The 27,863-nt window shown below is 44.1% G+C and overlaps 1 protein-coding gene across 1 annotated transcript in view; it reads right to left on the bottom strand.

The window, feature by feature from the left end:
• SYN3 (synapsin III) overlaps window positions 1–27,863 on the bottom strand; it is a 236,808-nt gene that overhangs the window by 122,986 nt on the left and 85,959 nt on the right. Inside the window, exons 8-10 of the mRNA XM_069002932.1 lie at window positions 19,955–20,046; window positions 8,187–8,343; window positions 2,021–2,110 (exon numbers count right to left, since the gene is read on the bottom strand). Of these exons, the coding sequence (XP_068859033.1) occupies window positions 2,021–2,110; window positions 8,187–8,343; window positions 19,955–20,046 (339 nt within the window). The remainder of the gene's footprint in view (window positions 1–2,020; window positions 2,111–8,186; window positions 8,344–19,954; window positions 20,047–27,863) is intronic.

Below are 27,863 nucleotides of genomic sequence, written 5' to 3'. Positions count from 1 at the left end.
GTGTGTTTTATGAGTGCTCACTGGTGCAGCTTGGAAATGCCTCCAGGAGAGGGAAAAGAAGAGTGGTAAAAGGGGATCAGTATATTCCTGTCTGACAGATGGAAAAGCTGAGGCACTGTGGGCAAGCAACTTTCACAGGTATTTGGTGATGACTACAGTGCAGCTTGCTTGGTGTAAGCTTGACCTCTCAGACTCTCACAGCCCAGGGTGTTGAGAAGATGCTCCCAGAAAAGATATTTAGAAGCTGTGTAAATTCATTCCGTGAGGCAGACCTGTCCACCTGGGAAGGGCTGACCTGAATTTGCCCAAGTGGATTGTTGCTTCTGTAAATTGTTGAAAAGTGACTGATTTAAGACAGATTACTCAAGCTTCCATGTCAGCAGTAGTGTTTGTGTTCATATGAGATTACCTATGGTTTAAAAGGCTTCTTGTACCCTTTTGGAAGTTAGTAATAGCATCTCCAAGTAGGTGTTTAGTTATGAAAATGGAAAACAAGTAAAATTAAGATCAGTACTACTATGCTGGCACCAAATACATCTACATCCGAGGAACCAAGAATCAGATTTCCAGACAAAAAGATCTTGCTAGAAGTGCTAGCTAACTTATTTGCAATGATAACCTTGATATCAAGTCTTCCAAAACTACCATTCCTGAAGTGGTGATCAAAGTCACAACTGTCCTGAAACATTACTTATGTCACAAAACCTTCTTCATAAATCATTAGGAATTAAATGCAACAGGCGCAAACAACTAATTCATCATAGAACTGTGCAACGAACGGTCACATTGTTTAAGGACTATCCGTTTCTTTATGTCTTAAATGATAATACAACTTCATGACTGTACTTACCTCCACCATGTGCCTGTGAAGCATGGAAGTGCTGTAGCCTACACAGCACAGGTAGAGAGCAGTGTGTTGGAACACAGAGGTGAAGGACTGGCATTTCAAAGTATTTGAGTACCTAGCAGGCAGCAGTGGGATTTTTCACATGAACCTCATGATCAGGAACCTACACCCTGTTATGTGTTGTGGTTGGCCCTCAGTGTTGCAACAAGTGTGTGAGAAAAGAGGGGTTTGAATATTTTTGAGCCTTAGTTTGGCATCTCAACAACCCTCATGCTCAGGCTGGCAATGCTGCTTGGGTTCACAGTCAAGCCTGGGAAATTAGCTCAGCCAGCCAGTGGTCACACAGGGGGTCATGGTTCATACAGCCATGGTTCATACATGGTTCATCAAAGCCTCAGCCATGTAGGAAGAGCCACTAATTCATGGATGTAAGTTGGGAGCAAAAATTCACAAAGGACTAGTCTTCCTTTTAACACAGGGAAAACAAGAGCCATGACCAGCTTTAAACAAAGCCCCTCTCTTTGCCATGTTCTCCAGGACTAAAGGCACCTATGCAGATTTCTTTGGAAGGTGCCCTAAGAGTTTGGTACAGTGCCCAGCAGCCACACAGGACACTGAGTGTTTAGCTGTTGACAAGCCCCAGAGCACTGTGCAAAGAAAACATGAGAAGCTGAAACAAACTCTTTCAAGAACTCCAAGTTACCCTGAGTACCTTCAGGCTGATAAATGTTTCATGGATGGTGGGCACGTGACAGACCAAGCAAACTAATATTGTGAAAGAAACATCTCTTAGGACCCATGTCCCAAATGGTCAACATATTTTAAACAATTCCAGGAGTAGAGAAAATCCACTTTATCTGAATAGAATGATTCTTTGCTCTAAGGGATGAGCTTTTTGTTGACTGTTTTACAATGGAGTTCTGCTTTAGCGTTGAACCTTTGACCCTCTTTGTACATTTTTTCAGGGTCCTTACATGACCTAGGGGAGGGCTGGGCAAGAAAGGAAAGAGGTTCCCAAGCAGTGCCTTTTGCATAGCACTTTTTAACTAGTATTTATCTGTAAGTAAAATTTAGACTCTTCTCAGCATTCCCACCACCATTTCCTGCGTCCAGCTTGCATCTGTTGTTTCTACCCCATCCATACTGGCATCAGAAGAAAGCAAAGTTACTCACCATCTGCTTATGGCTTGGGAAGAACGTTTGCTCCACGAGGGGGAACTTCTCAGGACCCAGCGAGTTGAAGATTTTAATGAGCTGAGAGAACTTGGGGTGAGGGAGGGGGAACAAAAAACAGACACAAGTCAGTGACTTATTGTGCAACAGGCATGTGCTTGCAAAATGTTCTGATAGTGGTGAAGGAGGTGAGAGAAACATAAATTACGTCTTTGCCACCTTGCTTTCTTGACCTGAGAGCAGCAACAAAATACAAAGCTGCATTATTTATCCATGGCCAAGCCAGCCTATGTACACAAACCTTGGACTAAGAGAGCACAGAAGGGATTCAAGAGCCAGAAGAGAATCAGTTTGGGTTTACTTACATCTCTACTCTGAACAAGATTTGCTTTCCAAATTCAGCTGGGGAGAGGAGCCTTTCTTAGCAGAGGATAGAGCCAGGAAATCAGTGCCACTGCTCGCTGTTAGAGACCAAATAAACCAAAGCTGTCCCTTGGATCTCTTCCCCACAGCCAAATCCAAGCAAGGCACTTTGTGCTGGAGGGCAGGAGAATTGCTGAGGGACAGTGATGAGCAGAGGGAATGGCCTGTGCTACCTGGTCTGAGTCCCAGCCCAAGGAAGTAGGAGTTAATCATAACTGACATTTATTGTGAACCAAGGGCCCCCAACAGCCCTTCATGAATGACAGGAGAAAGGACATCTGCCTGTCCCTGTCCCACCTACCATGAGGTCTGAGGGAGGCACCAGTCTGTGAGGGCAATGTCTAGAGAGAGCAGCATGGAACATCAACGGGGACAGCAACCGCCCTGGTATTTCACACACAAGGAGGAGCATTTGTCATTGTCCCCACCCATCAGCATGAAATTCACCACCATCACCACTATCATCACCATTATAAACCCTTTTAGCATTCAGGGTTGTGCCCAACCAGACACAAAGCTCCCCATGGTAGCGCTGAGTTTTGATTTCTGTTCAGGTTCCAAAACCCCAACAGAAGCGTAACACAGCACAGCAAATTCCTGCTCTGCTTCAGCCACCTGTAAAGCAAGCAGACTATTCTGTATGTTGTCTGCAGCCTCCCTGTTTGATCCATCATTCATCACCTGGAGAAAAAATCAAAACTATAAGAAAGAAACTTAATAACCAGGACAGAAAATGTTTCTGAAGCAGGGGTGATATACCAAAGAATATCCCAGAAACCTCTCAGATCTCAGGAGAAGCTTAGAGTCTATAATGTCAAGCATTTAGCCACCCTGCTCACTCTCTGAAGAGACACAGCCCTGTTACCACAGACAGCTCTGAATTGGCACAGCTGTTGGTGAAGTGGTTGGACTGGCAGCTGCATAAGAGAATAAAATGTTTGGGGATTGGTTCCTGCTGTGTTGGAAGGTAGGACTGAGTTCCCCATTGATTGAGTCCTATTCACAAAATAGTTTATAAACTGAATTCAGTTTCCAAGCCCCCCAGAATTTGGTAAAATCAAGTTAATTAAGAAAGGTCTCCAGCCTGGGCCAAGTTAGGACAGATTGCAAGTCCTTTGCATGAGCTTCTCAAGTTCCTCATCAAAGGTAGGGATGTATTAAGCTTAAAGGAGATCCCTGTGGCCCCTGAGGGAAGTAACACACAGATTAAGGGAAGGAAACAAACACCTAGGGAAGAAGGGAAAGAAAAGCAAGCTCCCTTTCTTCCCAACAGCATTAGCTGCTTAATCTTGCATATTCTGAGCACTTCTGGGCAAGAGCTGGAGCCAGTAAAGGCACCAAATCACAACACCAAGGTTACACTGCAGATAGAGAGAGGATATTGAGGATGTTTTCTGCGGAGTAGCCCTGTTAAGGCTCCTCTCCTGGTTACTGGGCTAGTCTAAGCAAAAGCATTGCTGCATAAAACGTTGAAACTTCATTTGCTGGTAGAGAAGAAATTCCCCTTTGAGAGTTAAATCTTGGCATGCAGTCACTGTGAAAAAAAAATAGGCTGCAAGGTGTGTGCCAGACCCAGGCCAAATGCTGAAGGGGCAGCTGCCAGCAGATTTGCAGGCAAATGCAAAGATCCCTTTTCCTAATCTCATAGTTCAAAACACAGCATTTAAAGAAAATCCAGGAAACATCAAGAAGCCGCATATCCCATCACTAACACCACCACCGCCCTCACATGCATCAGCAGATAAGAGGAAAAACTCCCCATGTGGAATAATTATTGTTGGCAAGGAGAGTATTGATGTTGTGGAAGGAGGACAGCTTGCTTCTCTTAACTACTTGCACTAGCCCTGCCCATTCTAGAAAAGAAAAATAAAGCCCTGTTTTGACTAGCAAGGTGAGCAAACAGGGCTTAAAAGTTAAATACAATGAGACAGAGACAGGGAGAGAAGGAAAAACACTCTGGCTGAGAACAGCCCGTGCCCCTTGCTGTGTGTGCACACAGCCCTGGTGAGCCATGGACATCGTGATGTTGAAGAAATGTACATTTATCCTGGGAAAACAGCTCAAACAAAATAACTGGAACAACTGTACAGCTGATAGACAATGTTCTGACTTGTTCCTTGGGCTTCCTTTTGAAGCACACAGCTCTTGGCTGTTGCTGAAATAGCGAGTGTTTCAGATGAGAGATTCAGACATCTGGGAGCCTCGTCACTGGGCCAAGCCTGCAGAAAGGTCTGACTTTGGTGTTGCCCCTCATGGGACAGTCCCCTCCCATTTTCTCTTTTTTTACCAGTTGTTAGGGACAGGATGTTGACAAAGAGACTCCCACGTTACGTGGTGCAGCAGCCTCTGAGCTATCTGATAACAGAGCTCGAGTAACATCTCCCTGTGCAGATGGGTAGGAATGCTGCTGTCAGCAGCTCTGCTAGGTATAACCACACCTTCCACATTCTGGCAGCAGTTCTTGCTTTCTGTGGTTCCACTGGTTTTAGTGAGATTGCATCCAGACCACAGATAAGACACGGGGCAAGGCAGCCTGGTTTTAGGTACCTGGAACAAGTAGGCAAGTGAAATACCTTTGACTGGCTGGAGATCAGAGTTACATGCAGGGAGTCTTTACAGAGAAATAGAAAGGTCCATTCAGAGGACCTTAAGGCCTTTTGCATATTTTGAAAGTGCCTAGGTGATCAGGGAGCCTATGTCCCTTGGCAGTCAATAACAATTTGGCTGGAAGTCCTTGGACCTGATCAGGAGGTGACTGTCAGAAAAACTTCATGTTTCCTGCTGCCTTACAGATGCAGAAGTTGCTTTGCAATTACAGACATTACCTGCATGCAGTGAGTACTGCTCTGAGCATTCTTCCCACTGTATTTTGGATTGTAACTTAGAATTATAGTTAGAATTGTATTAGAATTCTAACACAAAAATTGTTGTTGTGGTTGAAGCAATGTGCTTAGTGTGCTTGTAGTATTATTTCTCAACAGTTCTGGGGCCATCTTAAAACTCAGATTTCTTAGATGTTTCTCTCAGGGTGTGAGACCCCCTGAATACTCTTTTTTTTTCCTCTCAGAAACATCTGATTCAAACTGTGCCCGTTTTAATCTTTGAAGAAGTTTGTGCACTGCAGAACTGGAAACCTGGCAAATGTCATTAAAAAACGGGGCTGCATGTTTGAGTAAACCCAAACCCAAACTCAGCTGATTGTAATTAGAATTGCTGAGAATAAAACGTGGTTGCAAACTGCCAAAGAAAAACAGTTCAATTTCATTCCCCTCCACAAAATCATAAACATTTCTATGAAATGGAACCATTTTTGGGGAAAATAAAAAATGAGAGCGAAAAGCACATTTCCCAGGGGTATTTAATTTCATTTCTTCATGCATCTCAACTGTTCTCTAGATACAAAAAGCTTCCAGTAATCTCTGTTATGCAGATCCCTTATTTCAAGATGCCTGTTTTGCAATCAAAGTGGAACGTGCACCGAAGTGTCCCTATCTCTCGCTTCCCAGCTATCACAAAACCAAAATTTTCTGATTCTGCTGCCAGTGAAGATTTTTGCCCTCAAATGCCCCACTGCAATCTCTACAAGAGCTTCAATACCATCTGAGCATTGCTCATTTGATGGAATCTTAGATTGCTGAGCACATTATAGTCACTGGTTTGGGAGTGATGTGTGTGCAGGGGCAGCAGGGAAAGGAGGCATTCTGAAAACCTGTTTAAAGTGTTTGCAAACGGTTTCCTTGACTCCTCTGGGAAGGTTGTCTGTGCCAGCTGTATTCCCCGTGAGGAAAGCATGGCACAACCAGACTCAGAATAGCTTAAGCCAAGCTGCTGGCAGAGCCAAGTTCTCCCACACTGCCTTTCCAGCACTGCTTTTTTTTTTTTTTTTAAGTGCTAAGTTTGTTTGTTTTCTTTTATTTCAGATGCCTAAAAATAGGCCTTTCACATCTTGAGGCCCCTTCACACCATCAGAAACATAATTACAAGGCATAAGTTGCAAAGCGTCAGCTAAGCCCTGACTGACTCGACCCCAAAATCAGATGGAATGGACTACATGACTGTCTTCAAAAGGCAGTGCAGCTGTGGAGGCTTTTTGTCTGGTCACCAGGGTCAATGCACTTGTGTCTAGGACCAGCTGTCAGAACCAATGTGACGGTGTGGTACTGAGCCTGGAACTGGAAAATCAGATGGAAACTAAGGTCAAATGGACATTAACCACCTATACAGTAATGGCAAAGTGAGGTTGTTTGAGGTTGCTCTCACCACTGTCATTGTTGCACTGCAACATTTTTGGAAAAGACAGGATCTTGCTTTTGGTCTCAACAAACCCCACAAATGTTATAAAAAGGGGTGAAAACTGAAAAGACTCTGTTTATTACACTTGTACCATTTTAGTAAGAAATTACTTAAATCCAACACTGCCCAATCATGGAAATAAATGTCTGAGTCACTACAGACCTCATCTGAACTTGACCTACCAACACACTGAGGACCACTAGGATAATCATTCCAAGGGAAAAAACAACAATAAAACCCCACTTAATTAGGTGATGAGGAAGATATAATTTTCTATAAGCATTCCATCTTACTCCAAGCTAAATTTGTGCAATGAGTAAGGGAATTCCTGAAAATGCATCTAAAAGTTTTCCATGGGGTCATATTGCAAAGTCCCATCTCCTCACATCCATATAGCTGTAGTTTCCTGCTTTGAACCTAGAAGAATGCAGGGAAATTTCCATTCTGGAAGCATCAGTGATCAGAGAAGGCACTTTGGGATGAAATTGCTCGGAAAACCCATATGCCAGCTCCAAAATGGTATCAGCATCTGACTTCCTCCTGCAGCTACTGCAATGACCAGCCTTACTCTTGTGGCTCAAGGCCAACTTATCTCCCCAGCCCACCTGCTTCTGCAGCTTCAGCTGCCTTGGAGCTGCTCAGAGAAATGGTCTGGGGAATTATTACACACCTTGATTTGGGGCTGAGAAAAGCCAATGATAATATTTTTCAAAGTTTTCTGAGATTCTCCTGTGAACTTGACAGAATTTAAAGAACAGGTGAAGGGAGCTTCCAGTGCAAAATATCAGAACGCTGTCCTGTCCTCATCAGGAGCTGACTCAGCCTAGGTCTTTCTGAGGTGCACTGTTTCAGGTTCAATGAACCAACACTTCATGATAATGTTGTATTTCATTCTGGGACTTTGAAAAACTCTACATCTGTGGTGGTTTGACCCTAACCGGACTGATTTTCTCTACCTTCTCCCGGCCAGCGGTGCAGGAGGATTGGGAATGGCGGTTTTTGTCTGTTCATCACATGTTGTCTTTACTGATCCTTCCTCCTCAGGGGGAGGACTCCTCACACTCTTCACCTGCTCCAGCGTGGGATCCCTCCCAGGGGAGACAGTCCTCCATGAGCTTCTCCACTGTGGATCCTTCCCGTGCCTTACAAGAAACCTAGGTGTTGCTGCACTGCCAGCTCTTGGTGATCCCTTAGAGTCTGGGACAAGGGAAATGTCCTGCTCAGGGTGAAGAAATAACACCTTGATACAACTAGAGGCTGATAAAGAGGCTGATAGTGCTGATAGGTTTTTTCCCCCAAGAACTCCCACCTGGATTCCTAAGGTTGCTTAGATTCTAACCTAAAGAGACCAACTCCTTTGAAACAGCCTGGAAGGCAACCTTGGTGTTTTATCAGTAGCAGAGACCTCCTCTGCAGAGCTGACTTGCAGCAGAGCTGGATCATCACTTACCACCCAGGGCTTGCTGCAGAAGTTGTAGATGGAGTAGAGGGAGTTGACCGAGTGGATGCCGCCGTACTGGAGGCCGATGATGAGGCTGCGGAAGTCTTCTCCCAGTGCCATGCTGTAGGCGTGCTGCCGGATCAGGACGAAATCCGGCTTGAAGGACCTGGCAGAGATGGGGAGAGTGATGTTTTACTTTCAAATGCTCAGAAGCGCTTCTAACCACTCCTTGTTTCCCCCTTTCTTTTCACTAACACATGTTGCTCTTCTCTGGGCCTCTCATCATGTGTTGCTCGTGTTTATAATGTAACAAACCCAACAGAACCCTCTAGTCATTAAAAAAGGAAAAATCCAACGTAGATGCAAGCGTGAGAGCATAGAAACAGACCAAGCAGATTTTCTGCAGTTTCCATGTCACTCAGGCATGCACAGGAACAAGCCACAAGCAGAGCCAAGGGTCATAAATTCACTCGGGGGGGGGATTCTCTTTTCTTTCTAAAAGCTTGGCTGTACTTGGCAAGCTCGTTGCAATGTGCAACACAGATGAGGGAGCAAGTTTGTTTCCTGACGATTGAGCTCCATATTGAAGCAATGCCCAGTGGGTGGGAAGATCATGAGGGATTTCAGAAAGCTCTCATACACATCCATACACTGACCCACATTCCCCCTTTAATCAGTTTACTACATAGGCAGCACATCCCAGGCTCTCACGGCTGTGAGTCAACAAGCAAAGGGCAGGCATGGTAATGCAATTAATCAAAGGAGCAGAGCCCCTCATATGCTGCTGTGACTCATGGCTTGGACTTCTAGAATATTATTTAGCAAGACTGGAGCTTGGACTCCTATGGTTCAACAGCAGCAGCCCTCAGCTAATGCATAGAAAAGTGAGGCCCTTTCTAGGTAAGCCAACAGGCATTGGATTATCTTTCAAGCAGCCAGATTTCATTCCTTGCTGACGCGCTGTCTTCGGAGCCATTCAAAAATATCTGGAAGCAGCAGCTGGAAAGAAATGGTTCCCAAAATGGGGCTCAGCAGTTCATTCTCTAAGGAAGGGGCTTTTCTACTGAAAGAGGGGATTATTTTATATGTTAGCAGAGGTTGCAGCAAGGACACTGAAAAATTTCCATGCTGTATTAAAGATTTTCAGAGAAATGAGCTCTGTAACCAGGTCCCATTACCTCACTACCCTCGAACATTTTCCTTGCTAAGAGACTATAATTTCTGTCCTTTGGATGTATGAGCTGGAAATACTTTGGGTTTATAGCCCCTATTTATATTTCCATCATACTGGCAGGGAAATGTGAGATGGTGACTCTGGGCCAGATTGTGGCAACAAACACTGTACACAAACCCCAGCACAGCTTTGTTGTTTTAAAGCTGTTCATTTTGTTTGTTGGCCTTGGACTTTTGTTATCGCCCACCTGAGACATGGTGAGGATCATGCTCAGCTTTTGTGATGAAAGAGGCCAAGCTTTAGAAATGTTGTGATTCCCTCCCATGGAGTTTTTTTTAAACCTAGGCATGTTCCCTAATGTACTTGGCACCAAAGGTAGTGCTTTCCTCCAGCAGCGAGATGCAGAATGAGCATCATGAGGGGTGTGCTATCGCTGGGCAGCTGATTTATGGACCTCCCTGGTGTCAATGGGCATGAGGCAAGTGGTGACCCCCGCTGAGAAACAGCAAGTGAATACAAATCTTGGAAAGTTGGAGCTGCTCCATTCTGCTGGACTTGCTGCATAGAAAGTACACTGCAGGCGGGCACAGGTCCTCAAGAAGGATTTACCAGCTACTTAGGACCAGGGCTTGATATCTGTGCTGAGTTACTGAACAGTTGTGGCGCCTGGAGAGGCAGGAGCTATGGGTGTGTCTCTCCTCATCCAGCTTTCTGAGTGTATGAAGAAAAAAATGGTCCTTGTTACAATCCCAGACTTGACTCATGGGACAGCACCTATGGGGGTTGCACAGTAATGGTTCAGATCATTCTCCAGGTGAAGCAGCGGTATTTTCCCCTTGAACATCTGCCCCAACACCCTGGATGGGGATGTGATGCTGTGGTAGGGAGGAAGGATGCAAATGAGCACAGCCAACTTCAGGGGGAGGACACAGAGTGGCTGGGAAACTGCCTTCATTGGCTTTACTTCTGCCAGCCAAAAGCTCAGGGAAAAAGCTCTTGTCTTTTCAGATCCTGGCAGAAAAAGAGTTTCTCCACTTATATGATGGACACAAGAGCACAGAATTAATGTAGAAAAGCCTATTCTCAAACTCTGTGTTCTATAGGAAGGCAGGGCACTCTCTCATGCAGCAGATGAGGAGTGAATCTCTAAAGCGAAGGTGGACACTGAATCCCTGTTTTGAGCCATGGAACAATGTGAATGTTCCCATGGATACAGAGAGCAAGGCAGTGGAGTGCCAGGCCTGGGACTAGCTGAGAATAAACATCAGCTGAAGAGCACCAGAGCCTGTAACAGAGAAATGGAGACCAGCGGCAAAAGGAATAACAATCAATAACATTTCTGTGCAGAAAGCAGGTCCCCAGCCTCCTTTGTGGTAGAGAAGATGATGACAGCACATCCTGCTAGGAGGTTTCATGCCTTAAAGAAACTGCCTATTTCTTGTTTCTGCACATAGGCATAACTCTGGCTTGCTTCCTGGTCCTTCAGCTTCTCTCACTGAAGCACAAAGAGATTCAAGGGCATGAAGAAAGAACACTCAAGCATAGACTATTTGTATCAGAAAGAGTGTGATCAACACATTAGATTGTCCCCCTGTACTGAGCACTGGTGAGGTCACACCTCAGATCCTGTGTTCAGTTCTGGCTCCCTCACTGAAAGTAAGGCATTGAGGTGCTGGAGCGTGTTGTAGTGGCCCCCTCTCCCAGGTAACAAGGTGTAGGACAAGAGGGGATGGCTTCAGGTTGTTGCAGGGGAGGTTTAGTGGATATCAGGAAAAATTTCTTCATGGAAAGGGTTACCAAGCATTGAAAGAAGCTTCCCAGGGAAGTGGTTGAGTCACCGTCCCTTGAGCTGTTCAAAGGGGGTGTGGATATGGCACTTAGGGCTGTGATTTAGTGGTGAAAATGGCAGTGGTCATTAATGGCTGGACCAATGCTCTTAGAGAGCTTTCCTAACCAGTTCTGTGATTGTCAAAATACCTCTTAACGACTCCTTCCACTGTGAATAACCATTTGCAGCCAAAGGGTGCTTTATACCCCAGCATCATGATGGGTGAGAGAGCTTTTTCCTGGTGTTGTGGGAGAAGGATGGGCTCTCCTGCTCTCTTTTTAGAAGACTGACAGTCTTAGAAGACACTTTGCCCTTCATGCCAATAGAAAAAGATCTTCCCAGGACACTGAAGACAACATCCTCACTTCAGGTTCTGGCTACCCTCCATTATTCAAGGAGACTTCATTCAGCTTTCAGATACTTCCCAGTGATCAAGACATTTTGACTAAGTTCCCTTCCAAAGCCTTTCCTATCTGGCATGACACAGAGAAGAAGAGAAGTGCATAATTAAGCAACATGATACAGTAAGTTTTGCATTACTTGCAGTTAATGAAGCCTTCAGGGAAGCTTCTGAGGCACAAGTCCAAGCCATAAGTGGCTGCAACTTTTGCTCAAGAAGTGCAAAATTCCTCCAAATATGCAGTGCCTCAGGTGTCTGACACCTAACAGAAAATGGCATTTACAAATAGGAACAAATTCTTTTTGTGCTTTGCTTGGGTGTTAATGGCATTGCTTTTACATTACTGAAAATTAATAGGGAATCAATGACATTTTCCCATATCACAGTGTTAGATTTAACATTCTGTTTGATGTTTTAGCAAAGTGGAAAATTTGCCAAGACAAAAATGTCATTTCAGTCAAAACCTCATGTCATATTTTCCAGAGAAAGAAATAAACCCTGCTGAAGTTATTCAAAGAAAGAACGAATGTGACTGCTTATATAAATAAGATAACACAGAGCTGGTTTTAGGGAAAAAAGAAAGCAACATAAAATAAAGAATAACCTCTCTTTACTAGGCTGGAGGAGAGAAGCAGGGGGTTTTTTTAAACATTGTAATAGAGAATGGCTGGGTAAAATACATGGGGGGTGTGGGAGATCAGTGCAGCAAAAGCAGCAGGAGCCAGGAGTCACAGTTGCAGTAGGAACAATACCACTGTAGGCAGATGAGGACACCCTGGAAGATGCTCTGATTTGCTTCTCAGCCACAGATCAATGCTCAACTAACCATTGAATCATGTCCCATACTCTCTGAACTGTACTCTGGCAGTCTAAAAAGTCTGCCATATATTTTACTTCTAAACTGATCAACACTGACAAGGAAAAGCATGTGGACTCGGACAAAGCCTGAAAGTAGGAACAACCACACCTGCCAACACCAACTTGCCTTCAAAAGGCTTGTGATCCAAAGCTTTTACAGAAGGTGATCCAAATACTTTCCAACATCACAGAATAAAGTCATAGAGTAATTTAGGTTGGAGAGGATCTTTGGAAACCATCTGGCCCAACACCATGCTCATTGCAGGGCTAACTTTGAAGTGACATTAGAATGATTGCCATTCCCTGGAAGAAGCCTTAGTAAAAACCCACATGGAAAGGAGACAAACTATGGCAGGACTGATAAAAAAAGAAAGCTGATCAAGACTGAAGCAATGTACACAGTTTTTAAATCATTCTTGTATTTAATCCTGGATTAACTAATTATTGAATGCTCTAGACCCTGGCGTCTCGTTCTTTTTTGGAAAGAATTACTGTAAATGCAAAAAAGGGTCAGGCAATAGTTTAGTATCTGAGATGCTCCCCACCCTGGTCTGCTTGGAGTGACTTTTGCTTTCTGGCAGCTGTCTGCATGCCAAGTGTTTTCCCAATAACTGTCAGCATCCTGCCCGCACGTCGGCTGGGCGCCAGCTGCCAGGGAGGTGAAGGGGGACATTATTCATCTGGGACATCAGCAAACCCTGCAGGGAGAAGCAGGCCTCCAAGCAGCTGTTTAGCAGCAGGAGCTGAGGTGGAAGTAACTGAGAATAAATACATAAATAATCACACCCCACTGTCTCTTCTCTTTTGTACTTCCTGCTCCAAAAAAAAAAAAAAAAGAAAAAGAGGACAGGGACAGACAGGTGAAGAGGGGGGAGATATTAGTGAAAAACAATGTTAGATCATCCCCCATATGGGAATAATTTCTCAGTTTATAAATGTTTACTAGAGGTGTTAAATTGCTTCATATGTAACTGCAGCTTGCCAGGGTGTACCCTGTTAGACGTCTCGCCCCAGCTCATTGTCTCTGCAGGGTATTTCAGTGAGGAAAGTGGTCATTTGGCACATTGGTCTCTTGCCTAAACTGAATTTTCGAAAGCTTACAGGCTGTTACACACACTTCTCCATTACATTTATGGATTGCCATGCCATCAATAGAAAAAATATTGCCCAAATGTTTCTTAGTGTTAAATACATAGCACATATTGTACTCCACCATGTGGCACCTTCTGTGAAACTTGGGAGAACCATGAGCTCAACATATTTTTCCATCTGGCTGCTAGAAACATAAACTTTCCTGATCAGTTTCTGCCATTTTTTTTCTCCTATCTGCAACTTCACAGAAAATTGCAGAAATTTGGTTTGGAATTAACAAAACAACCAACCAAAAAAAACTACATCCCAACCCCACCCCTCCAAACAACAACAATAACTAGAAAAAGACATCCAAAAAAAGACCCTAATTAGGTCAAGAGTTAAATTAAAAAGACAGGGATTAGACAGAGGCTGCAGTTTGTCTTTGGCACAACCCTCCTGGAACATGAGAAGCTGGAAAGTGACCAAATGACCTACTGCCTACCAATACTGCCTACATCAGTGTCCAGGGACAGTGGCTACTCCCATGGCCTTCCTGGACATTCTCTCTGTAGAAGAACTGCAAGAAACCACCAACTCTTGTGAACAAATAGTCCTGTGGAGACAAGAAAACATCCTTCTAGCAACATGCAACTACTGTGTGGTGAGAAAGCATGGCCTCTGTAGGATAGAAAACCTCCATGCCTCTTTCAGGCAGCTGCTTGCCAATGGACCTTTGGGGTGAGTGAACCTACTGGGATGGGAAAAGATGCAGTGGGCAGAGGATAGTGTCCTCACTTCAAAGAATCTTGCATCCTGGAGCAGGCACATCTTTTTTAGTCAGACCACATCTCCTGGAGTCTGCAAGCTCTGAATAGCAGGGGAACACCTGTGGGCTGGCCAGCTTCTTCTCTGCTTCTCTTGTGTGAAAGGATTTGCTTCCTCATGCTGTGACTGTACTGCAGCTTGCAGTGTAAAAATATGCTTCAGGAAAAAAGCACTTTCAGGGATTTTTGGGATGGCGATTCAACAGGTTGCTGTCCTGTTGTCACCAGAGCATTGTAGAAGCACTGAATCAGCTGGAAGCAACGGGAATGTCAGTGTTACAGGAATGGATGGGCTTGTGTAGACTAACTGGAGAATTCACTGACCCCAGCACGGCTGTGAGTAGCAAGGGCACATCATCCAGGGTGAGCAGGGAGAGACACACACCTTACACAGACAGGCCAAATTTGGGCAAGGCCTGTAGGACCAAACATCATTCCACGGCAAAGATCCTTCCTCACAGCAAGGCTTTGTCCTTGGTGCTGTTCCTCTTTGCTGTCATTTTGGACACCCCTCTACACTTGCCAGGGCCATTTCTCCACACAGGGTCCTCCCCACTTCAGACCCTGGGCATCTCCTGGTCCATCAGCTGTTGTCTGTCCTGTGGGGTTGCATTGAGCCTGCACACCACACTGTAAGTGCTATGGCCACCACTCTGACAGGTCCCATGCAAACAGAAAAATGTGCTTTCGCTCCTGGATGATAGGCCCCAATGGCAAAAGAGGCCTCTCTACAGGGAGACAGGAGATGAGAGCAGTCTGGTGCATGATTAATTTATATCCTTAAAGGTCTGAAATGCTCCCAAAGACACTAGTATTCCCCAGGTAAAAGAGCTGTCCAGATTTTCAACATATCCCCACCTTATTCCCATATCTACTGGAATTAATAGCTGAAGTCTTGTGAAATCCAAGAGTCAAGCAGAGAACTGAATTTAATCTAATACAGAATCTGGGATCGTAGTTTGGGAATCGAAATGTTGCTGTCAGAAACAGATACAACCCAAATTTTCATTTCTACTTAAACACTTTTATAATATCCTGAAAGCATAAATGCACCTCAGAGTGGGTGCAGTGCCAACGCTGACAGTCTCTTTACACTGCCAAAATATTGACAGGAAGGGCCCTTCAGAGAAATTGAAAATAAAAATCCCATTCCTCACACCTAACCCCAGTAAAAGTGACACAGTCCAAGAGCTTTCTAGAGTAAATTAGACTGCAGATGGTTCACTGTATCCTTCTGTTTGTGTGTGTAGACCTGTCCGGAGGGAAGTTGTCAAGAGTTGTGCACTGGGAGGAGGATGAAGAATCCACCCAAGTGTTTTAAAAGTAGGCATAAACCCACACTTGTTTTTACACACTCTTTAGTACTCCAGCTACTGCACCCACCTTTTCCCTGCTGTAAGAGCTGCTGTCTAAGCTGGTGAGGGATCCTTTGAGATGAATAAACACTGCCTCCTGCTTCCCATATTTAACTCTTCAGTGGGGAAGGTCTGCTGCCAATTTTTTCCAAGTAAGTGCTGGGGTAATAAGGACCAATGTGTGGGACATCCCCACCCCACCAGCCCTGGCTGAGCCCAACACTGCTCCTGGTGCCCAGCTCATCCCACTGGTGTCCTCAGTCAGGGCAAGGGTCACAGGGCGCAAACACAGGAAAGCGCTTGCTAGAGACTGCACAAGGCACTTCATGGCCAGCTCTCTGTCTGAAGGAAATGTGCTGAACAGGCTGATGGAGCCTTCACAAACCGTGGTGGAACTGGCACAGAAAACACAGATGCAGTTTTTTACATTTGTTAGATGATAGCCTCTGTCTCCAGTAGCACATTTTGCTGACACTACCTCAAATCCTCCACCCCCTCCTACAGATGTGCAGAACTTAGTAGCTAAAAAAGAGAAGCTGGAGACCCAGAACACTGTTACTGTAAAATTAAATTCTTGGAGCCATGCTTGTTTTAAAAATCAGGCAAGCAAAGTAATGCCTGGCTTCAGTAAGATTGTTTGGTAACTTAATTGTAGCTACTTACTTCAAGATACACAGGCTAGGAGTCATGTATATGTCCACATCTTTGCTTTCTGTAATTGCCAATAATATTTCTAAAGCATCTTTTTTTCTTTAAAAATTTCCTGAGGCAAGTGGTAAATGGAAGGCTTTAAGGACTGTTATACTTTCTTCTTAGGGAATTTAGGAATTCTTAGGTAAAAGAACCACAATTTTTTCCCAGGGCAGTTCAAATCAGTTGACATGGGGTCTGAAAAAATGCCTTAACTCCAAGGTGTCAGAAGGGATTACACAAACAGCAGAAAAAGGCTTTGGTTTAAACTTTGCTTTACATGTGCGATACGGTATTTACAGCTTAAAGACAGAACTAGGAGACCTGCTCCAAAATGACAGAATTTTATAGGCTAATAAATTGTTAGATAGCTTATCAATACATATAATGTCAAATTGGAGAGGACAGCCCAGTGGTTGCTGAATATGAATATGAATATTAGTTGTTGCTCTTAAGAAATTTATTATTTTGGTGATTTAAATCTACTTGTCTGTAGTATATTCACTGTCTTTCCACTAAACTGCTACATTCTATTGCTCTCCCTTTGAAGAGTAATGTGAAGCAGGCAGGGCTCCTGCAGGGGGGCATCCCAAATGTGCTTGTTAGCAAGATGATGTTGTATTTACCTTCCTATAAATTGTCAGTGGGGTTTCCATGACTCTGGGTATTAAAAAAAACAAGATGAAGCATTTTGATTATTCTGATTTTGGAATGAATATTTTGCTTAATAATTAACAGAGGCCTAATAAGTGATGGAAAAAAGATGACAGCAGCAGCACTGTTGGTACACATGTGAGTTGAAGGGGTGCCCCTGTGGCTGGGCACTCTGAAGTGTGTCTGTGGCCAGGCAGGACATGGCTGTGAGTGGGATAGTGGGACTTGAAGGGAGTGGGAAGCAGCTGCACCCATGTGGATGGGTTGAGGTGCCTCTACACAGCTCAGTTCCACAATTTGCTTTCTAAAGTGAAGAAGAGCTTTAATTTCTATACCTTCTAGAGTATTGCTAGGAGTGGCTGTGGAAGCTGGGTAACCTGAGTTCTTAAACTCACTGAGCTGGGCACAACAGGGGCACATCAGCACAGGCTGCAAACAAATATTTGCTGCTTGCAAGGACTATGGCATGTAGCATATGCTATATAAATTGCATATCCAGACGAGTGTGTATTTACCAAATGCACTTCCCACAAGGCAAATGTGTCCTTAAACATGCAGGTATGAAAACAAAAAACCCTGAGCTAATGACATTCAAAACCCCAGGTATTTCATATATAAATATCTATGCAAAAATGCTAGCTGGAATACCTGTGTATTCACTGTGAGCAGAAACATGAACACCATGCCCCAGACAGTTTTGTGAAATAAATTTTGTCTTCAGTTTCAGTTTAATAGCTCAAGATTTTTCTGCCAGATGTATGAATGGCTTTGGGAGGAAAGACACAGGAAGGAAAATGAAGATGTGATCAACCTAGGAAATGGTTCTTGGGAAACCTTCCAGCATCATGAGCAAGCAAACACAAGAGTGCATTAGCACGGCACACTGTCTGATGAATGCTCCAGCGGCTGGTTCATGGGACACAATGCTTTGTTTCACTCAGAAACAGACATTTGCGGCACAGGAGAAAGCAAATGCATGAAACAGACACAACTTTAAAGGTTTTTAGCAGAGGCTCATGACATTTTACCAAAGAACAAATGCCTTGTGGATGTACTAAGAGAGATGTTAGGACCTGAAATGAATTGATGGACCACAGTCATAGCTAATTGACAGTGACATGTTTTGCTTTGCACTGTTTAGACTGGAAATGACATATTGAGAAATTAAACTGAGGCCACCATGCTCAAAATCAGTTTTTCAGCTGTTCTAAGAATCCCTTTCAAGAATAGCACTGCATGCTACATTATGTGTCCCTATCTCTAATTTTGAACTAGTTGCAAACAGACAAAAGCATTGATTAAATGTGTCAAGAGTATTAAACTCAAAGATGCTGAATATACCAAAAGTGCGAAGGAATTGTACACAGAGAAGCAGGGCAGCTAGAAAAATTAATTTGGAACAGCAGTGAGATTTCAACACAAACAAAGAAAAGCTATTGTATCAAAGATGAAATGTAGAGTTGTAACAACAGGAGCTCATAAAGATGAAGGCTTGGGAATAATGGGGTGGAAGGTAATATTGGTGCTGTGTAAACAGAGGCATCATACACACATGTGACAATGTACACTACTCTTCACATAAAACTTGTAAAAATGCATCTCACATTAGCTTCAGATTGCTGGCACTCTGGTGCTTGAAAGAGGTGGAGCAATGCTTTTGGAAAGTGAATTGGATGTGTGATTGGAGAAGCATTGCTCGGGAAAAGGCTTCTTGCAATGACTGCAATTACAAAGTAATGCTAGTAGGACAGAAATCCCCACCAAGCAGAGACGGGTATTACCTCTGAGATATACCACAGGGCAAAGCCAGAGCACTGGGAGTCTCTCACAAAAAAAGAAGTGGTATTTCAGGAGCAAATCAGGCTGCAAGCATCAGGATCACAGAATCATAGAATAGTTTGTATTGGAAGGGACCTTAAATGTCATCTAGTTCCAACCCCCTTGTCATGAGCAGGGACACCTCACACTAGACCAGGTTGTTCAAAGCACCATCTAGTGCTGAACACTGCCATGGATGGGGCATCCACACCTTCTCGGGGCAACCTGTGCCCATGCCTCACCACTCTCACAATAAAGGAAAAAAATCTACTCTCATTCAGTTTAAAGCCATTCCCCCTTGTCCTATCACTACATGCCCTTGCAAAACTCTGTTGTAGTTCCCTTTAGGTACTTGAAGCCTATCAGCCTATCTTCACAGGAGAGGTGCTTCACCCCCCTGACGATTATCATGGCCCTCCTTTGGACTCACTCTACCAGGTCCATGTCCTTCTTATACTGGGTGCCCCAGAGCTGGGTGCAGCACTGCAGGTGGGGTCTTACCAGAGCAGAGCAGAGGGGCAGAATGCCCTCCCTCGCCCTGCTGGCCACGCTGCTTTGGATGCAGCCCAGGACGTGGTTGGCTTTCAGGGCTGTGAGAGCATTGCTGGCTTATGTCAAGCCTCTTGTCCCCCCAACACCCCCAAGTCCTTTTCCTCAGGGCTGCTCTTGGTCTGGTCATCTGGGCTTAGTGGCTATTGCAAGGGTAGTCCACTGGGTTCAGGGTCTAAGTCAGGTAGGCTAGTGAATTAGAGCCACTGTTTAAAATGAAGGTGAGTTGGCAGAGAAGCAAGAAAAACTAAGGGAGAAGATGTGTTATTCCTTTTGTTGGGAGTCTGGAGGCTAAAAAGAACCCGAGAAGGAGGCATTTGCTCTTGCATGAAAGGTCTAGACTGGAAACAACGACTGCATGGCATAATGTGCACCTGAGACCTGATACAAACCCACCAGAGTCAGGCCAGTCTTTTCACCACTTCCAAGAATCCTTGAAGCCAACAGGACTATGCTGCCCTGACTCAGATATTTGTCACCCCCTGAGGCCAACCTGCTCGCCCCAGTATTGATCCAGACAGCCCAGTTTTCAAGACCAACTGGTGCTCCTCACCTGACCACCTTGGTGCCATTCCTCATGACCTGCATGTCCACCATGCAGCCACCCATGACGTAAGCAGCCAGGTTCAACTCGGAGAACTCGGCCTGGAGTGGAGCAAAAGGACAAAGTGTTACTCAGGGGCGGCAGAGACACAAACACATGGACACAGACGCAGAGTTTTCTTTGTCTGGAATGTGCCTTTCCTTCTTTTTTTCAACTTTTTTTTTCTTTCTGTGAGGCAACTGGAGATCCAATTATAGCTGGTTTGCCCTGAGAGACTGCAGAAGTATTTATGGCTCCCACACTCGAGGTGTAAAAGTACACAGGATTAGGCTTATTGCAGTAATGAGTACTGAAGGAATTAAGAGTGAGCAAGCTGAAAAATGCACACAGGAAAGAATAATAATAATATTAATAAAAAGAGGTAAGGTCATTTGAATTCAAATTCCAAGTTTCCACTTGGAGACATCAATTTAGAATTATTTCTGAGTTAGCTGCTGTGCCACTGGCCAGCTATAAATCTAATACAAAAGATTTAAACCTTTTTAAACCTTATTATGTTGCAGGAAGGTGATAAGCAGAGGTCACCTGATGTGATTTGCTTATTAAGATTTTTACTATTAAAGAGTTAGCAAAGCTGGATAGGCTATTAACAGAGCTGCTCAATCATTAAAACACTTTGTATTTTAAAAGAGGCACGACTTACAAGGCTGGAAAGGTTGGCAAGGGGTATTTCAGCCGTGGGGAGCAAAAGGCATAGAGGTGATTGTGACTGCAGAAGTTGTCAGTGAAGGTCAGGACACAAATCAGAGTGACTGGCTGGGTGAGAGATGTGATAATCCTGACTGGAGAGCTAGCAAGGCTTGGTGGTCTCAGGCCACTCTCAGTAGGAGGATGGCAGGATTACCTGATCAGAGTTAGTCTTGGGCTTCAAATCCTAACTCTGGTCTTGATGAGCAAATGAGTAATCCTTGAACTAGAATATCCTAGTGCCATGCAGGTCCTCCCTTTCTAACATGATGCAGAATCAAAATCTGATATTAAATTAGTGCCTGTGATATAAATATAAATATAAATATAAATATAAATATAAATATAAATATAAATATAAATATAAAGGTTTAATTTTTTGAGGCAGAAAATATAGTCTTCTCCCTTTGAGCAGTTTTTTTCCCCTTCCTTTTTCAGGTTTTTTTTCTGACTTAGTATGATGAGGACTGGGCAGAAGTAAAATCATCTTCTAACCAGTAGCTATCTAATACCAGAACACTCAGATGGTGCTGCTAACACTTAAGATTTTACTGAGATCCTCGTACTGTTTAATGTTCTTCTGCTACTTCTATTAGCTGGAACCAAAAGATAGTGCCAGGAACAACTTTTATACATTAAAAAAAGGCAAAAAAAGGCAGGGGGAAAAAAAAAAAAAAGCATGTTTTGTCCTCATGAACTCATGGAAAAAACTTGCCAATGGAGAACTAGTGCACCTGTAAAGGCTCAAAGGCCAGATGACAAATGAAAAAATCATTTCCAACTTTCTTCTTTTAAAATCCATGTAATTTTAAAGCAATGACTGTGGACTGGTGACCCGATGATGTAATGAGATTTCATGTCTGTGGCCCTGCGTAAACTTTTTAAAGCAACACCCTTACATGATCTTACATCGTTGTAACTCCTAATTACAATGAAAAGAGGGGGAAAATTCCTGTTGCCAAGAAATAAATGCTACTTCCAACACAAACACATACACACACAGACACCCTCACAGGGAGGGATTGGCAGTGGTTCAGGTGACTGCCTGGGTTTTACCTGTGAGAGATTGCGCTGTGTTGCCTTGGCCACAGCCACGCTTCTTCAGTGACCCTATCAGATCAGAGATAAGAGAACATGTACCCCTAAAAGACACCTGCCTTTTATACATTTAAAAAATCTCAGGAGATCTAGGGAGAGAGGAATCCACCTTGGACAAATTCAATAAGATCAGATGCTTTGGGCACCATCAGTGATCTCCCCACTGGGTCAAGGCACTCTTGCTAGTTTACACGTTAGCTCCAGAGGTTGTGTGGATTGGGGAGATGAAAGGATGTTTTTCCCATCTCTGTGTCTCCATATGCCTCAGAGATGTCCTGCTCTGAAAGCAGAGTGCTGTCGAGCTGGACCTCCAGCTTCTGCTGCTGAGGAATGCACTATCTGATGTGAACACAGCGCAAGAAAGGCAAGTTTTAGGTCTGTGTTTTCATGATTTTTATGCTTTTCTACCATGTTTTTTTTTCCATAATGGTTTGTAGTAAAGAGCTTAACACTCCTCTTTGCTGGGGGTGAAAACGGACAATCTTCATTCGATGAGGGGCACTTACAGTCTAACTAAGTTGGTGTGACAGGCGTTTCCCTGAGGAAGTCAGGCCAAACAAAGCTGTGCTCAGACACCTGACCTGCAAACAGGCCTGAGAACCCCCCGAGCTGGTGAGTACTTCATGCCAAACTGCCAGGACCAATTTCAGGCCCCGCTAATGTCAAGAGCCAGAAGAAAAGAAGAAATCCCCTTTGGCAACCATTGTCCAGGGAACCCTGGCAAGGGGAGAGAAGTGTAGAGAGGGTCTGGGGGATTCAGCTATCTCACCCCCAAAACACCCAGATCTACAATCAGAGCTGAGGGACAATCCTGACCTTTTCCTGGCATTCACTTCTGCTTTAACAGACAAAGTTAAGGAATGCTGCTGCTTTCATGTAGCTGCTTTGTCCCATCCAACAGGCTGCTGCTAGCTGGCGTTTGGAAGAAGGCTAAAACCTTCAGTCAGCAGAAATTGTTTCCTGTTGATTTTCCAGTGCTCCCTGTATTTTTAACTTTGTGGGTTTTGTAGCCTGATGACTTCCCTTGGCTGGGATTTCAACTCTGAGATCATCTCCAGGCTGAGTTTACCTTGCAGACAAAGAGGTTTTTGAAAGCAGCCCATGCAGATACAGTGACAGGTAACTATGCATAAAACGGGAGAGCCCAGCTCCCCGTGGCCTTGCAGAGTCATTTGCATTAGGAATCATGGAACAGAAGAAGGCACTGCATTAGCCTGGTGGTGTTTTATACTTGCTTTGCAACAGTGCCAGTGGCTGCAAAAACATTCAGGGCAAGAGCAAACTATGTGTGACAAATGTGACACAATCTGTCTTGAAGAATAACGTAACACAGACTGTGGGAGTAGAAATATTTCATACCTCTGTGAGGCTCAGATATGAGATGATGCCCACAGCTACTTTGATCACAGTTTTGTCAAAAATGCCTGCTTCAGGTATTAAGAATCAGAGAACTCTCCAGATCATTTGGACTAAACCTTAAGGTACTCTCAGTTTCCATCAGTGCTCTCTGTGTGCTGGAGATCATTTTGGGGAGCTATTTTAGTGTCTGTTTCTGTTTCCTGATATTAAAACAAGGACAATTTTGCCATTTTAAATCATGAAATGGTAGAAATGCCTGGCTTGGTAGCTATGCCTGTTAGTGATTCAAGGGAAGCACATGTTCAAGGTGTATTTTAAGCATTATTCATAGAATAACAGAAAGTTGTGTTGGAAGGACTTCAAGACATCACACAGTCTTTCTCTCTTTCCTAAGGCATGACCATCTCTGCCTCTGCCATTGTGTGCAGATACTACATAACCTCTTCTGTCTTCCATAGATGAGGAACCTCCTCAGGCAGTCTGTACCTTAATAACCACAGAAAATTTTCCCAATGCCCAACCTAAATCTCTCCCCTTACCTTTTAAGACAGCACTTATTTTGTGTCCATTATGTCTTCCTGCAGAACCCAAAGGCTTATTCCTCAAAGACTTGCACATCCTTCTTCCATTTTTTTTTCCTAGACAAAACTAGTCCCATTCTTGTAAGATTTTCTCGTAGATGACGTTTTTTAGTGAATTGATCAGAGTTGTTGCTGTCACCAGGATTCTCTCTGGAAAGTCCACAACTCCCTTCACTTGCAGTACTGCCAACCATATGTTTGAGTATGGATTTGTCATACATACAGCAGTGTGACTGCTTTTTAGCTCACATTCTGGCTGAGATCCACTGTAATCCTTGCGTTGCTTTGTCTAGGCTGCTGACTAGCCTGGTCCGTGCCATGGCTTAGGCACTTGGGCTGAGGAGTTGCTACTGTAAAATCAAATCACATGCATTCCTCAGTGGATTTTATGCCTTATTTTTTGATGGATCTTCCAATATGTACAAGGAAGAGCCCACATCAGGCTGCATTCCTAAAGCAGCACATTTCACTCCAACCATTGCAGGCATCTCAAGGGGAAAGTAAGCAGTCCCTAAATCCTGCACAGGCAGAAAGGTGGGCAGATAGTACGGGTACCAGTGGGATGAGGGCTGGGGCTGTGCATGCTTGGTGCACATGCATGCAGCACTGGAGATTACATATCCTGATTCCCCATGTCTCTTCCTGAGACATTTTTCTTTGGGGAGGCACCCTGCTCCCCACCTGCCCCCATTACTGGGTTTGGTCTCTGAGAGAAAAGAATGGACAGAGTCCATCTGTGATGGGAATGCTGCTTTGTGGCTCCAGCAGCAGCTTCCACAAGCGCTCTTCACAAGTCCTGAAGCTAGGATGCATTCTCCCAGAGACAATGCTGGTGCTGAAGGTCCAGATGCCTTCCCCTGCGTGAACACCTTTTGGTGCATCAGCTCTGATGGCATTCAGAATTGTCTCTTGAATTTTCATTTCAGAAGTTATGTGACTGTCTGAAAATTTGAGATTTAGAGAAAAGCGCATTTGTAAATATTTTGATCCCAGGAAATGGCTCAAAACCATGAACTCTGTAAACCTCCAAAAGCCAATGAAAATCAAAAAAGAAAAAAAAAAGAAGAGAGTATTTTTTAAAATTTAAGAAAATTTTTTAAAATTTAAGAAAATGACTTTAGAGTCATTCTTGCTAGTTCTCCAGGTCCCTTTATTCATGGTTTCTGAATGCTTGCATGTGGCAAAGCTAGGAGAACTGCTGTTGCTGTTATTGAACTGCTTTCTGGCATTCAGTTGGAAAAAAACCCAAACCCTAAACATATAATGAACAAAAATTATACAGTTGTTTGACAAGAGGCTAATTTTCCTTTCATCACACACACAGACCTGTCAGACTACCTTTTGAAAGGACCATTTTATGCCACACATGAAAATACCTCTTTAGGGCGGGAAGTACAAAGGAGCTGGAATTCATGATTTGTATTACAATTATCTTCTGTGACTGCCAAGTACAACTTTTTTCCTGACAATGCTGCCAATGGAGTTGTAATCTATACCACAAGACTTTTCCAGAAGCATGTACATAGGAGTTCACTGAATAATCATTCCCTGAAAATAAACTGAACAGTGGGAACAAGTGAATGAGCTGTGCAAGAAGAATGCGTGTCAGACGGACAGACGGACCCACCTCATCACAGCAGGAAATGGTGGGAAGGAGACGGGTGAACAAACAACAGGAATAAAAGTGTAGATGGACCTTCTGGCCTCATGGCTCCCCTGTCACACTTTTCACCCCACTCCACCATCATTAGCCAGTGTCAGGAAAGATGTCTCTGAACATATTCAAATTCCTTTGGGAAATACCTGCAGGAAAGGTACCATGAAGGTGGTGGACTCTCTTTAAGAGGTGCTGCTTGGTCTTGCCTGCTGTGTCTCCCACTGGTCCATGCAGGGCACAGAGCTGGAACAGCCCATTAGAGCCATAGGGTCTAACCCCTCACTACGCCTGGCACCATGTCATGAAACCCTTTCTTGCACCAGGGTATTTACTAAAAGCACTGATGTCTCCTTTGATCCTCTGTTATGGCAGCATAAACAAACTCAACTCTGTCAGTCTCCTCTCATAAGCCAGGTCTCCATGGCCATCCCAGTGCCCCTGCTCTGCACACCTCCTGCTTTGTGGACATCACTCTCCCAGACAGGTGTCAAGTGTCCCACTCATCTGCCCCCCACCCTCAGTGTCACCTACTATCCTGTCTGATGGGTCTGTGGTTGTCCAGGTCTCAGCCCCATCTCTGTTGCCCTCTTCTGCTTGTCTGTGGCTGTGCTGGGGATGCATGGCCACAAGGCATTCACCTTGGGCTTGGGGCATGTCTAATGCCCAAGAAGACCCCCACATGAGGTATATTATGATCTGTATGCGAAACCCCAGGAATCCTTAGAGCACACAAGATTTGGTGTCCTCTGGGACAGCGCAGAGAGGGTGGGAAAGGAGGTGCTGAATTAGTTTCTCTCTAATGAAGGAAAAGATTTGACAGAGCATAAGGCCTATAGTGTAATTCTTCTTCTTCCTCAGTGGTTCCTCATGTGGTTCCTAATGCCTCCTGTCCTCTGGCCAATGAAGAACTGAGGAGATAGAAGAAAAATTCTTTTTGTGAGAGACTAAAAGCAATGTGGTCCACTCCTGTGGCACGTTAAGATTATTCTTTAAGTTCAACTTAGCCTTCGAGCCATTTATTCAAACTTCTGCTTTTCATTTCAGAAAGAACTTTTTTAGTATTTGTATATCTAGAGGAAAGAACTGGAGATGCATACACTGCAGTTCTGAAAGCTAGACATCACCAGGCAAGTAAAAGCAGCAACGTGGATCAAAATCTAAGCAGCTTATTTTTAGCATAAAATAGAGATAGTATTTTTAGACTCAGCTGTTCCTTAAAGCTTAGGGCTTTACCCACACAGAGTAAAACTTAAAACATTGGGGTTTTAATGGGAATAGGTCAAATAGATTTTCACTTTTGATCAGTGTTTCCATCAGTCTCACAAATGACAATCTTTGCTATAGAAGTGGAAAAATATGCAAATAACCAAAACTTAATCCAAACTGCTTCCAAAGAAAAAGGAGCCATGGCTCAGGAGAACACTTGGACTGGCTTTACACCACCAAAGCCTTTCACCTCTCTCCTTGCATCCAGCAGAAAGAAGGCAATGGCACTGCCTGCCTGGTTTCACTAAATGGTGGACAATAATAAATCCTGCAGCCTTTAAAGCACATTAATAAATATGGTTTCAGTGTTACACTGAAGATTAGAAGAGAAGAAACAAAGGTGGAAACAAAGTCAGACTTCACATTCGTTTTAATGGACGACAGGAGAGTGGTGTACCTGCCACAGTGTCCCTGCCAGCCCCCTCCTTATCCAGCACCTTACCAGGTGCTGCCCACAGTAACCCCTGTCTCTTCCTGGGGGTAATGGATGTGAAGAACAAGGGCCTGGGGTTGTTATTGAGGCCATGTGATTCATTCAGTGATAAAGAACCAGAAAACCTTATTTGAGAGTCCATAAAACCTATTTTCCTACAGGCTGAGACTTGCAGAAGCAGCTCCCTGAGCAGCAGGATGGCATTTAACAGTCTCTTCCCTGTGTATTACCCAGTGTCTAATATGAACCGAATTCACCTCTTGCAGAAGCTTAGCATCTTGAAACATCTGCCTGTTTCTCAAATTCAGCTGAAATGAGCCAATGCTTTCCACAGGGCTGGGTGTGGGGGACAGACAGAGCAGGACAGCAGGATCACACATGTCCTGCATTCCTCAGAGGAGGGGGGAGGCAGCCTGGAGAGCTGGTAGGGTGTACAACCAGATTAGATAACTGACTTCCCGCTGCTGAGGGAGGGAGAGACAGTGCTGCTTTCAGCACTCCTGCTCCATTACAAATAAGTGATGTCATGACTTTCAAGAAAATATCACCTACTATCCTGTTCTGCTTCCCCCACAGATTGCTAAAATGGCTTGCTAAGAAAGAATTAAGATGTAACAGAGATGGATATGAAAGAGGAGGAGAAAAACTTCAAACCAGCTACAGAACATCCTGGAAGAATGGCAAAAGAGTTAGCATGGTCAGTAAAATTAAGGCAGTGGCTTTTTCCCGATGTGGTTTTTCAAGAGTATTTAACATTTGGATATTTCCTTTCATTGC

The sequence above is a fragment of the Aphelocoma coerulescens genome, chromosome 1A (assembly GCF_041296385.1).
Source record: "Aphelocoma coerulescens isolate FSJ_1873_10779 chromosome 1A, UR_Acoe_1.0, whole genome shotgun sequence".
Taxonomy (NCBI): domain Eukaryota; kingdom Metazoa; phylum Chordata; class Aves; order Passeriformes; family Corvidae; genus Aphelocoma; species Aphelocoma coerulescens.
Note: the sequence above shows the minus strand (reverse complement) of the source record. Positions and strands in the feature narration are given on the sequence as shown.